Here is a 13,366-nt window from a genome sequence, read left to right as displayed (position 1 = left end):
AATGTTATTTCATGTAAGTGTCCCTCTCCTCCTCTGTTGTTTTGTGTAATTGTGTGTCTGTGTCCATGCTGCCTGTATGTTTCTTTTTGTTCATCTGTGCTATTGCATGCATGTAGCACTCTTTGTAGGTAGCACTCTCTCTTGCTTTACATGTTGGGGGAAGGAAACTGCTCTTTTGTCTAGCTTTTCCTCATTTTCATTCATTCGTTCAATAAATATATGTTGAGGACCTCCTGTGAGCTAGAGCTGAGTGTTTCTAGGCTTCAGGGACTCAGTCATTGAAGAAAACAGGCAAAAGTCCCCATCTTCAAGAAACTTACATACAATTGAGAGAGACAGTACATAACGAACTATATATTTAATATAAATAGCTTACCTATTTATATTTAATATAATATAGTTTATCCAATTAATGTAAATTAGTTCATTTAATATAAAATAGTTTATCCATTCTGCTGGTGGACATGTATGTTTTCTGGGTTTTGGCTGTTACAAATAATGCTGCCAAAAGTGACGTTGTTATGTCTCTTGCTGTGCATGTGCGTGTCCTTCTCTTGGATGTATAGCTAGAAGTGGTAGTGTCCAAAGGTTGTATGTATATTCTTGTAGATAATACTAGTTTTCCAAAGTGGCAGTACCAAGTTAAACCCCCACTAGTAGAGTATGTAAGTTCAGGTTACTTAATAGCTTCACTAATACTTGTTCAGGTCTTCCTAAAGTTAGTCATTTCGGTGGGGATGAACAGTATGTTGCATTTCTCCAATGACTAATGGTACTGATTTCGTATGTTAAGTGACTATATGAATAACCTATTTGGTGCAATATACCTGTTTAAGAATTTTTCCCATAGGTACATGGGTTGACTTTTTTTGTATATAATGGTAGGGTATTTCAGATTCAAGTTCTGTTTTGATTATGTGTGTCATAAACATCTTCTCCTCTGTGGCTTACCTTTTCATTCTCTTAATTATATTTTTTGGTGAGAAGAAATTTTTAGTTTTGATGTACTCCAACTTTTTAATCTTTTCTCTTTTGGTTAGTGCTTTTTGGGTTCAATTTAACAAGTCTTTTTCTATCCCCAGATCATTAATATAATTCTCCTGTATTGTCTTCCAAGTATAATGTTTTTCATTTTTCCACCTGGAATTGATTTTTGTGATTCCTACGAGGTAGAGTCAGGGTTTTGTTTTTTTCACAGATGCCTATCCAATTGATTTAGCACCATTTATTGAAAAGCTAATTCTTTCCGCTCTGCAGTACCATCTTTGTCATAAACCAAGGGCCATGTATATGTATATCTGTTTCTGGTTCTTTTCTAGTCCACTGGTCTATGTGTCTGTCTTTGTGGTTGCACCATACTGCCATAACTGTTGTAATATTATAATAAATCTTGTTATCCAGAGGAATGTTTCTCAATTTTTTTTCTCCCAGTATTATTGCTCCCCTGTGGAGCCCTTTTGGACTTTTTCTCCCCTTCCCTCTATGAAGTTAAATATTAAGGAAGAAGATTTTTTCAGGTAGGATTGATTTGTGTATGGCCATAAGCCATTGTAATAGCTAAGATTTTTTTTTTCCCTCCAAGAACTTATATTCTCCCTCCTGGGGGTGATACTCCCCTAAGGAGAATGTGTAAAGTAGAGCAAACCCTCTTCCCTTGTTCTTTTTATATAGGAGTGGTATGCTTTTCTCTGTGTTTGTTCCTGTGAAATTTAGAAATAGCCTACTTAGCAATTTCTATAAATCAAAACAAAGTAAAATTAAAAACTCCCACCAGCAGACTGGTGGGGGATTTTTATTGGGATTGATTAATTCTGTACATTAGTTTGGATAGTTGACTTCTTTACATTATTGCCCTTTTTGATCATAAGCATGGTATTGCTTTAAGAAGAAAAGTGCTTCAAGGAGAAATTGGAAACATGGGTAGTCCATAATTATGAGTCAGTAGTTGAAACTTTTCCTGCAAAGAATATTTATGGATTTACTAGTGAGTTCTAGCTCTATCAAATACAAAGGAAATAGTAATTCCAGTCTTATACCAACTCTTTGAAAGAATAGAGAGGGAACTCTCTCCAAATCATTTTCTGTATATAGCATATGTTGTATATGCATAACTTATCAAGTGTAATAAGAGAAAGAGAAAATTATAGAGTAGTATGATTATGAACATAGATAAACAACTCCTAAACAAAATATCAGCCAACCCAATCTTGTTAATATGTAACCAGCCTGACCAAGTTAAATTTATTTTTGGAATAAAAGGTTATTTTTACATTAGAAAAACCAGTGTATTTTATCATATTTGCAGATCACGAAGAAAATAATATGTATGAAGACAATGTATATATTCGTTTCTGAGGACAAAGATAAAATTCATAAAATCCATTCATGTGTCATGAACTCTTAACAAACAGGAACTAGAGAACATAAAAGAAAAAGTTTCCAAAATAAAAGACACAAAAAACCAACACATAAAACACAACAGCTGCACTATGCTTAATCATGAAGTGTTGAACTTTTCCTCTTCAAATTGGGGGCAAGACACTGATGTCCATTATGCCCCCATCACCACGTTATTCAGCAATGCTAAGAATTCTGGCCAGTGCAGTGACGCAGGAGAAGGAAGTGATGTAACTGCTGAAAGAAATGAAACTAATTACTTCACTGATAAGATTGTGTAAGTAATTTATCCATAGATTCTTTTGGATTTTTAAGAAGTGTGAATACAAAACTGTTTTTAAAAATTCTATTTCTGTATGGTAATAAACCACCCTTTAGACAATGAAATGAATAGCAAACCATTTATAATAGAATTAAGAGATCAGAAGTTCCTGAATTAAATATGACAAAAAAGTTCAAGACCATTAGGGGGAAATTGTGACTCTTAATGGAAAGAATATGTGTGTGTGTGTGTGTGTGTGTGTGTGTGTGTGTGTGTGTGTGTGTGTGTGTGTGTGTGTCTGAGTGTGTATTGTAACTTGAAAACCTAATTTTAAAACTTTTATGGAAATGCACATTATCTTGAATAACCAAGACATTTTTTTTCTTTTTCAATTATTTAATTATAAATACTACCTTAAAACATAACTTTTTATTGGAATAAAACCACCAACAATTTGTTAGGTAACAGTAAATAAGTTTTATATGTAATTTTTATTAACAAAGACTAGTTCTAAAATGAGAAATATATATATTTTAATTTTGGTATCATTAATCTACAATTACAAAAAGAACATTATATTTACTAGGTTCCCCCCTTCACCAAGTCCCCCCCACATACCCCTTCACAGTCACTGTCCATCTGTGTAGTAAGATGCTGTAAAATCACTACTAGTCTTCTCTGTGTTGCACAACCCTCCCCGTGTCCCCCATGCACTATACATGCTAATGGTAATGCCCCCTTTCTTTTCCCTGCCCTTATCCCTCCCTTCCCACCCGTCCTCTCCAGTCCCTTTCCCTTTGGTAACTATTAGTCCATTCTTGGGTTCTGTGATTCTGCTGCTGTTTTGTTCCTTCAGTTTTCCTTTGTTCTTATACTGCACATATGAGTGAAATCATTTGGTACTTGTCCTTCTCCACTTGGCTTATTTCACTGAGCATAATACCCTCTAGCTCCATCCATGTTGTTGCGAATGGTAGGATCTGTTTTATTCTTATGGCTGCGTAATATTCCATTGTGTATATGTACCACATCTTCTTTATCCACTCATCTACTGATGGACATTTAGGTTGCTTCCATTTCTTGGCTATTGTAAATAGTGCTGTGATAAACATAGGGGTGCATATGTCTTTTTGAAATTGGGCTCCTGCATTCTTTGGGTAAAATCCTAGGAGTGGAATTCCTGGGTCATATGGTATTTCTATTTTGAGTTTTTTGAGGAACCTCCTTATTGCTTTCCACAATGGTTGAACTAGTTTACATTCCCACCAGCAGTGTAGGAGGGTTCCCCTTTCTCCACAACCTTGCCAATATTTGTTGTTGTTTGTCTTTTTGATGATGGCGATCCTTACTGGTGTGAGGTGATATCTCGTTGTGCTTTTAATTTGCATTTCTATGATCATTAGCAATGTGGAGCATCTTTTCATGTGCCTATTGGCCATCTGGATATCTTCGTGAGAGAACTGTCTATTCAGCTCCTCTGCCCATTTTTTTTTTTTTTGAGAGGGCATCTCTCATATTTATTGATCAAATGGTTGTTAACAACAATAAAATTCTGTATAGGGGAGTCAATGCTCAATGCACAATCATTAATCCACCCCAAGCCTAATTCTCGTCAGTCTCCAATCTTCTGAAGCATAACAAACAAGTTCTTACATGGTGAACAAATTCTTACATAGTGAATAAGTTCTTACATGGTGAACAGTACAAGGGCAGTCATCACAGAAACTTTTGGTTTTGATCATGCATTATGAACTATAAACAATCAGGTCAAATATGAATATTCATTTGATTTTTATACTTGATTTATATGTGGATCCCACATTTCTCCCTTTATTATTATTATTATTATTATTTTTAATAAAATGCTGAAGTGGTAGGTAGATGCAAGATAAAGGTAGAAAACATAGTTTAGTGTTGTAAGAGAGCAAATGTAGATGATCAGGTGTGTGCCTGTAGACTATGTGTTAATCCAAGCTAGACAAGGGCAATAAAACATCCACGGATGCAGAAGATTTCTCTCAAAACAGCGGGGGTGAGGTTCTAAGCCTCACCTCTGTTGAGCCCCAATTTCTCACCTGATAGCCCCCCTGCGACTGTGCCTGTCTTAGGTTGTTCCTCCCTTGAGGAATCTTACCCGTCTCTGTCCCCTGCCCATTTTTTAATTGGATTATTTGCTTTTTGTTTGTTGAGGCGTGTGAGCTCTTTATATATTTTGGATGTCAGTCCTTTATTGGATCTGTCATTTATGAATATGTTCTCCCATACTGTAGGATACCTTTTTGTTCTACTGATGGTGTCCTTTGCTGTACAGGAACTTTTTAGCTTGATATAGTCCCACTTGTTCATTTTTGCTGTTGTTTTCCTTGCCCAGGGAGATATGTTTATGAAGAAGTCACTCATGTTTATGTCCATGAGATTTTTGCCTATGTTTTTTTCTAAGAGTTTTATGGTTTCATGACTTACATTCAGGTCTTTGATCCATTTGGAGTTTACTTTTGTGTATGGGGTTAGACAGTGATCCAGTTTCATTCTCTTACATGTAGCTGTCCAGTTTTGCCAGCACCATCTGTTGAAGAGACTGTCATTTCCCCATTGTATGTCCATGGCTCCTTTATCAAATATTAATTGGCCACATGTATTTGGGTTAATGTCTGGAGTCTCTATTCTGTTCCATTGGTCTGTGGCACTGTTCTTGTGCCAGTACCAAATTGTCTTGATTACTGTGGCTTTGTAGTAGAGCTTGAAGTTGGGGAGCAAGATCCCCCCCACACTTTATTCTTCCTTCTCAAGATTGCTTTGGCTATTTGGGGTCTTTGGTGGTTCCATATGAATTTTTAAATTATTTATTCCAGTTCATTGAAGAATGTTGCTGGTAGTTTCATAGGGATTGCATCAAATCTGTATATTGCTTTGGGCAGGATGGCCATTTTGACGATATTAATTCTTCCTAGCCACGAGCATGGGATGAGTTTCCATCTGTTAGTGTCCCCTTTAATTTCTCTTAAGAGTGTCTTGTAGTTTTCAGGGTATAGGTCTTTCACTTCCTTGGTTAGGTTTATTCCTAGGTATTTTATTCTTTTTGATGCTATTGTGAATGGAGTTGTTTTCCTGATTTCTCTTTCTATTGTTCATTGTTAGTGTATAGGAAAGCTACAGATTTCTGTGTGTTAATTTTGTTTCCTGCAACTTTGCTGAGTTCTGATATTAGTTCTAGTAGTTTTGCAGTGGAGTCTTTAGGGTTTTTTATGTACAATATCATGTCATCTGCAAATAGTGACAGGTTGACTTCTTCTTTACCAATCTGGATTCCTTGTATTTCTTTGTTTTGTCTGATTGCTGTGGCTAGGACCTCCAGTACCACGTTGAATAACAGTGGGGAGAGTAGGCATCCCTGTCTTGTTCCCAGTCTCAGAGGAAAAGCTTTCAGCCTCTCGCTGTTCAGTATGATGTTAGCTGTGGGTTTATCATATGTGGCCCTTATTATGTTGAGGTACTTGCCCTCTATGCCCATTTTGTTGAGAGTTTTTATCATGAATGGATGTCGAATTTTGTTGAATGCTTATTCAGCATCTATGGAGATGATCATGTGGTTTTTATCCTTCTTTTTGTTGATGTGGTGGATGATGTTGATAGATTTTCGAATGTTGTACCATCCTTGCATCCCTGGGATGAATCCCATTTGGTCATGGTGTATGATCCTCTTGATGTATTTTTGAATTCGGTTTGCTAATATTTTGTTGAGTATTTGTGCATGTACGTTCATCAGGGATATTGGTCTGTAGTTTTCTTTTTTGGTGGGGTCTTTGCCTGGTTTTGGTATTAGGGTGATGTTGGCTTCATAGAATGAGTTTGGGAGTATTCCCTCCTCTTCTATTTTTTGGAAAACTTTAAGGAGAATGGGTGTTATGTCTTCTCTGTATGTTTGATAAAATTCTGAGGTAAATCCATCTGGCCTGGGGGTTTTGTTCTTGGGTAGTGTCTTGATTACCGCTTCAATTTCGTGGCTGGTAATTGGTCTGTTTAGATTTTCTGTTTCTTTCTGGGTCAGTCTTGGAAGGTTGTGTTTTTCTAAGAAGTTATCCATTTCTCCTAGGTTTCCCAGCTTGTTAGCATATAGGTTTTCATAGTATTCTCTAATAATTCTTTGTATTTCTGTGGGGTCTGTCGTGATTTTTCCTTTCTCGTTTCTAATTCTGTTGATTTGTGTTGACTCTGTTTTTCTCTTAATAAGTCTGGCTAGAGGCTTATCTATTTTGTTTATTTTCTTGAAGAACCAGCTCTTGGTTTCATTGATTTTTGCTATTGTTTTTTTCTTCTCAATTTTATTTATTTCTTCTCTGATCTTTATTATGTCCCTCTAAGGTGTGCTGACCTTAGGCCTCATTTGTTCCTCTTTTTCCAGTTTCGATAATTGTGACATTAGACTATTCATTTGGGATTATTCTTCCTTCTTTAAATATGCCTGGATTGCTATATACTTTCCTCTTAAGACTGCTTTCTCTGCGTCCCACAGAAGTTGGGGCTTTGTGTTATTGTTGTCATTTGTTTCCATATATTGCTGGATCTCCATTTTAATTTGGTCATTGATCCGTTGATTATTTAGGAGCGTGTTGTTAAGCCTCCATGTGTTTGTGAGCCTTTTTGCTTTCTTTGTACAATTTATTTATAGTTTTATACTTTTGTGGTCTGAAAGTTGGTTGGTAGGATTTCAATCTTTTGGAATTTACTGAGGTTCTTTTTGTGGCCTAGCATGTGGTCTATTCTGGAAAATGTTCCTTGTGCACTTGAGAAGAATGTGAATCCTGTTGCTTTTGGATGTAGAGTTCTATAGATGTCTATTAGGTCCATCTGTTCTAGCATGTTGTTCAGTGCTTCTGTGTCCTTACTTATTTTCTGTCTGGTGGATCTGTCCTTTGGGGTGAGTGGTGTGTTAAAGTGTCCCAAAATGAATGCATTGCATTCTATTTCCTCCTTTAATTCTGTTAGTATTTGTTTCACATATATTGGTGCTCCTGTATTGGGTGCATATATGTTTATAATGGTTATATCCTCTTGTTGGACTGAGCCCTTTATCATTATGTAATGTCCTTCTTTATCTCTTGTTACTTTCTTTATTTTGAGGTCTGTTTTGTCTGATACTAGTATTGCAACACCTGCTTTTTTCTCTCTGTTGTTTGCATGAAGTATCTTTCTCCAACCCTTGACTTTTAATCTGTGCATGTCTTTGGGTTTGAGGTCAGTCTCTTGTAAGCAGCATATAGATGGGTCTTGCTTTTTTATCCATTCTGTTACTCTGTGTCTTTTGATTGGTGTATTTAGTCCGTTTACATTTAGGGTGATTATTGAAAGATATGTACTTATTGCCATTGCAGGCATTAGATTTGTGGTTACCAAAGGTTCAAGGTTAGCTTCTTTCCTACCTTACTGTCTGACCTCACTCGCTTATTGAGCTGCTATAAACACAGTCTGATGATTATTTCTTTCACTTCTTTTTCCTCCTCCTCCATTTTTCATATGTTGGGTGTTTTGTTCTGTGCTCTTTTTAGGAGTGCTCCCATGTAGAGCAGTCCCTTTAAGATACCCTGTAGAGGTGGTTTGTGGGAGGCAAATTCCCTCAACTTTTGCTTGTGTGGGAATTGTTTAATCCCTCCTTCATGTTTAAATGATAATTGTGCTGGATACAGTATCCTTGGTTCAAGGCCCTTCTGTTTCATTGCATTAAATATATCATGCCATTCTCTTCTGGCCTGTAAGGTTTCTGTTGAGAAGTCTGATAATAGCCTGATGGGTTTTCCTTTGCAGGTGACCTTTTTACTGTCTCTGACTGCCTTTATTACTCTGTCCCTGTCCTTGATCTTTGCCATTTTAATTATTATATGTCTTGGTGTGGACCTCTTTGGACCCCGTCTCTCGGGAGTTCTGTGTACTTCCGTAGTCATAGCAACTATTTCCTCCCCCAGTTTGGGGAAGTTCTCAGCAATTATTTCTTCAAGTCACTTTCTATCCCTTTTTCTCTCTCTTCTTCCTCTGGTACCCCTATAATGCAGATATTGTTCCTTTGGATTGGTCACACAGTTCTCTTAATATTGTTTCATTCCTGGAGGTCCTTTTATCTCTCTCTGCATCAGCTTCTATGCATTCCTGTTCTCTGGTTTCTATTCCATCAATGACCTCTTGCATCTTATCCATTCTGCTTATAAATCCTTCCAGAGTTTGTTTCACTTCTGTAATCTCCCTCCGGACATCTGTAATCTCCCTCCAGACTTCATCCCTTAGCTCTTGCATATTTCTCTGCAGCTCTGTCAGGATGTTTATGATTTTTATTTTGAATTCTTTTTCAGGGAGACTGGTTAGTTCTGCCTCTTCAGATCCTTTCTCAGGTGTAACTGTCTTGGTCTGGACCAGATTTTTTTTGCCTTTTCATGGTGATTACAGTGGCTGTAGGCAGGTTGTGGGTGTGTCAGCTGGGAGAAGAAATTGCTTCCCTGCTTGCTGGATGCCTTACCCTTCTCCGCTGCCTGTGACGGCTACCTGCACTCCTGGAGCAGCCACTGGGTTAATCTCCTAAGCTGCTGTGGGCGGGGTGTCCGTCAGAGCAGTGCGGAGCCCTGCGGGGGAGTGGCAAGCATGCCAGTTGTGCTCCTCCGTGCTATCGGTGACCCTGCCGGGCAGCTGTGTGGCAGCAGTGGCCTTTGGGTCTGGCCTGGGTGGCTGTGCGTTGGGCTGGGATTCTGGTCGGCTCCTGGGAGTGCGCCTGCTCCCTCTGGCTCCGCAGCTGGTGTGCGTGGGGCTTTTCTGCACAGGCTTCCCACTCTCCTGCTACTGGGCCCTTGTGTCAGGGTCTGCGCCAGTTGGAGGGATGACTGGCAGGCTGCCTAGTCCTGTGAGGGGCTTCAGAGCTGCACTGCCTCCATTTAGGGTGCCTAAATAACCAAGACATTTTTGAAAAAGAGCAGGATGGGATGCCTTGGCCGATCGGGTATGGAGAATTATTACAAAGCCATAGAAAACGAGACATGTGTTGCTGGTACAGGGATAAACAAACCAGGAGAACAGATAGAGAGCTCACATCAGACTCTCCATAAGGTCTATATGAACACTTGACCTCTTGTCACTGAGGAAAAGAAAGCTTTTTAAAAACTGTCCTGGAACAATTGGATATCCATGTAGTAAAAGTAAATCCAGACCTCTGCATTTCACTGTGCATAAAATAATAAACATCAATTCCGGGGAATTAGTGACTTAAATATGAAAAGCAAAATGATAAAGCTTTTAAAGGCTTTAGGAGATAATATAGGAGAGTGTCATTATCTCAGGGTCAGGAAAGATTTTGTAAGCAAAAAATATAAAGTACTAGGGGAAAAGACTGATAAATTGGACTACATTACAATTAAGAATTTGGCATTATCAAAAGATGCCATGAAGAGTGAAAAGGTAAACTCAGAGTAGGAGGGGATATTTGCAATATGCAACCCGAACATAGTATCTAAAATGGAGAAAGAATGAATCAGTGACCGTTACCTTTAGAAGGGTAGGGTTGAGGAAGGGAAGCACACAGGTAAGCCTCTGCATGTTTTCAAATGTTTTCATTCTTGAGAGGGTAGTATTGCTTCTCTCTAATCTGAAGTTATATGTTATGCATTTATCTATGCAAAATATTCTCACTGCAATATCATCCAGTGGAAACCACAGAACTTGTGGTAACACAGAGGCACACAACCTTTGAAAACTGTTAGTGACACTTAAGACGGTAGGAACCTAATAAAAACAGCAGCACAGTTTTACACGTTGAATAATTAAGAAATACAGAAATACTTTAATGAACACAACACTTAACCTTGAAAGAGACATGGAGTTTTCTTATGGAAGTGGGCATCAGAATGGTTGTAGTCTGAATCATGGTGAAGTGGTGGAAGGAGGGTCGTATGAAATTGGAGGAAGCATTGGAATACCATATGTGGATGAGTGTGACTCATAACATATAAATTGAGATAGCTGTGGATATTTGAGGGGTGTGTTTGTTTTGTGTCTCCCTATATGTCTTCGTTGGGCTGGGTGGAGTTTTCTATGTTCATCTAGGGTTTCCCATGGGGAAAATCACATGTAAGCAATCAAAAAATTCTTGCTACGTTCAATTTATCACTTAACATATTAATCATGTTGGAAAAAAGTTTTGTTTTCAAACAGCATTGTAGCAGATCTTACTACACTTAATTTTTTATATCATTCATAGTCCCAACTTTTCATCTTTACATATTTTGCAAGGATTCTGCATTAGGCTCTTTTTTTTTCCCCCCTCACTTCTTTTATTTATTTATTTATTTGTTTGTTTGTTTATCCATTCATTCATTCATTTATATTCATTCATTCATTAATTTTTTATTCAGGTATGATTAATACACACTCTTATGAAGGTTTCACATGAAAAAACAATGTGGTTACTACATTTACCCATATTATCAAGTCCCCACCCATACTCCAATGCAGTCACTGTCCATCAGTGCAGCAAATCTGCATTAGGCTCTTTTAACTGAGGTTTTGAAATGGCTGCCTAATGTTTGACTGCTATGTAACAGTTCAAGTGTCTTGGTGAATTTTAAATTTCTCCAGGCTAACGTTGACTGATTTGGTGTGGAGTCAGATTTTTGCTTGAATCTGGTGGTTGCTTATGGATACAGAAAAGCATCAGTTCCTCTTTTCCCAGCATACGCATTATGTTAAGTGATCTCCTTATTTTTGGTACTGCCAACAGATGCTTTTAAGTCTTAACCTGAGTCACTATTTAAAAAAAGCATATGGGGTGGTTACCTTCCAATTCATTTGTTGCTTTTATCCACTGTTCAGTTTTATTCTAAAGTTTAACAACAGGTTTCCAGGAGAAGTCAGTTTTTTCACTGGCTCTTTTCTGCCTGGTTGATAACAGTGAGGGTAAATCAAATGCTTCTCTTCTTTTTTCCTGTCCTTTTACCACAGTTTTTTTGGTACACTTTTAAGAGTCTCTTTTTTGTGCTCTTAGCCAGAAAATCAGCTTTCCCACACAGCATTTCCTTTTCTCTTTCCTGTCTAGGCATTCCATTCTGTTTCTACAGTTCCCTGTGCACACATTCCTTTTGTGGAATATATCACCTTGTTTTGGAGTGGGGTTCTTTCTCTAAATAAACTGCATGCTTCTTGAGGACATGGATATATCATTTTTACCTTCCTATTACATAGCATAGTGCTTGGCAGTGGTGGTTGAGTGAGTGGATGGATGAATGAATGAGTGGGCTTGAAGAGAGCTGTCCATAAGATTCTATTATTTGTGTTTCCCACTCATTTTGACTAAGTTGATCATTTTAGGTATCTTGGTCACTTGAACTTTAATACTGTGAATCAAGCTTTTGCATGCATGCAAGCTTTTTAGCAGCATAATAATAAACTTTCCTTTTATCGTACTGAAGGTTATACTCTATTTTGTTTTTAGGAGGGTTTTTTTTGCTACAAAGAATACATGATAGGAGGGTTTTTTGGTTTTTTTTTGCTACAAAGAGTACATGAGCATGACTGATTTGCAACCTTAGGATTGAGGGTTTTTTGACACAACACAGTACTAGTTTTTTTAGCTTGCTACTATGACTTAGAAACAGTTTTTTAGCTTGCTACTATGAATTAAAAATTATTTGAAATTCTCAAATATATATTGATTAAGTGGAATAAACTCAAAATGGATGAGAGTACTTCATTTGAGATGAGGGAAAATGTTATGGCTCAATTCTTGATTATTATTGCAACTACAAGTAACTTTTTGAATTGTTCTTAAGCCTTCATTTTTCTTCTTTTTATAGGAACTTTTTGTTGTTAGACATGAATTGGCCATAATGAGACTAGCGGCCTTTATGGGCATTACTATGTTAGTTGGAATAACTGGACTCTTTTATACTCAACTAATTGGCATCATCACAGTAAGTATATTTTTATTGTAAAGTAATGGATTTATGGACATAATCCCTAATTTTGAACTTAATTCTAAAAAGTTATAGAATGTTTAGAAATTAAAATTACCCATACTCATTTATATATTCCCATTTCCATATGCCTATGTAATTTTAAGGCAGTTAGAATCAGTGTACAGAGTATACATACAATTTTATATCCTTCTTTTAAAGATTAACATAAGATTTTTTCATATGGCTACAGACATGTTTATAGTCTTTAATAGTTTGATATACTCTGCTTAGTGAATATACCATATTAACCATTTTCTTGTTAATCAGCACATGTAGTGTTCAATCATTTTTCTCTCTTTTACAAATAACAGTACTTTAAAGGTCTCTTTCCTCTTTAAACTAGTACAAAAAATGTATTTGTATTAGTAATTCTTTTTTTTTTCTTGCATGCATTTATAACCAAGTGGGATTCATCACAACAGAAAAGATCAAAAAGTGAGAAAAATCATATTGAGTAAGGATTTAAAAGTTTAGTAATACACTGCATTGCAAAAGGTATAGGGTTAAGTAGGCTTTTTTCTCCATCATTGGTGGGGGTGAAAATTAGTATAACCTTTTGAAGGGCAAATTGTCAGTGTCAAAATTTTAAATGCGCAGTCCTTTTGATCAAACTCTACAAATTTATTTTGTGTTTATCAATATATTCAGTGAAAAAAAAGTAAGAAAAGGATACATCAAAACTTACTTTAAGGCAGCAGTAGACAAGAAAACATGCTGGCAT

General features: G+C 36.9%; 1 protein-coding gene across 2 annotated transcripts in view; it reads left to right on the top strand.

Moving 5' to 3' along the window:
* The window catches only part of ZDHHC21 (zinc finger DHHC-type palmitoyltransferase 21), a 76,182-nt gene that overhangs the window by 43,267 nt on the left and 19,549 nt on the right, over nt 1-13,366 (top strand). For both annotated transcript variants that reach the window (XM_036926650.2, XM_036926648.2), the window contains one exon: nt 12,484-12,600. In XM_036926650.2, the coding sequence (XP_036782545.1) occupies nt 12,484-12,600 (117 nt within the window). The remainder of the gene's footprint in view (nt 1-12,483; nt 12,601-13,366) is intronic.

Source organism: Manis pentadactyla, chromosome 3 (assembly GCF_030020395.1).
Source record: "Manis pentadactyla isolate mManPen7 chromosome 3, mManPen7.hap1, whole genome shotgun sequence".
Lineage (NCBI taxonomy): Eukaryota > Metazoa > Chordata > Mammalia > Pholidota > Manidae > Manis > Manis pentadactyla.
This window is presented reverse-complemented; position numbering and strand designations above follow the sequence as displayed.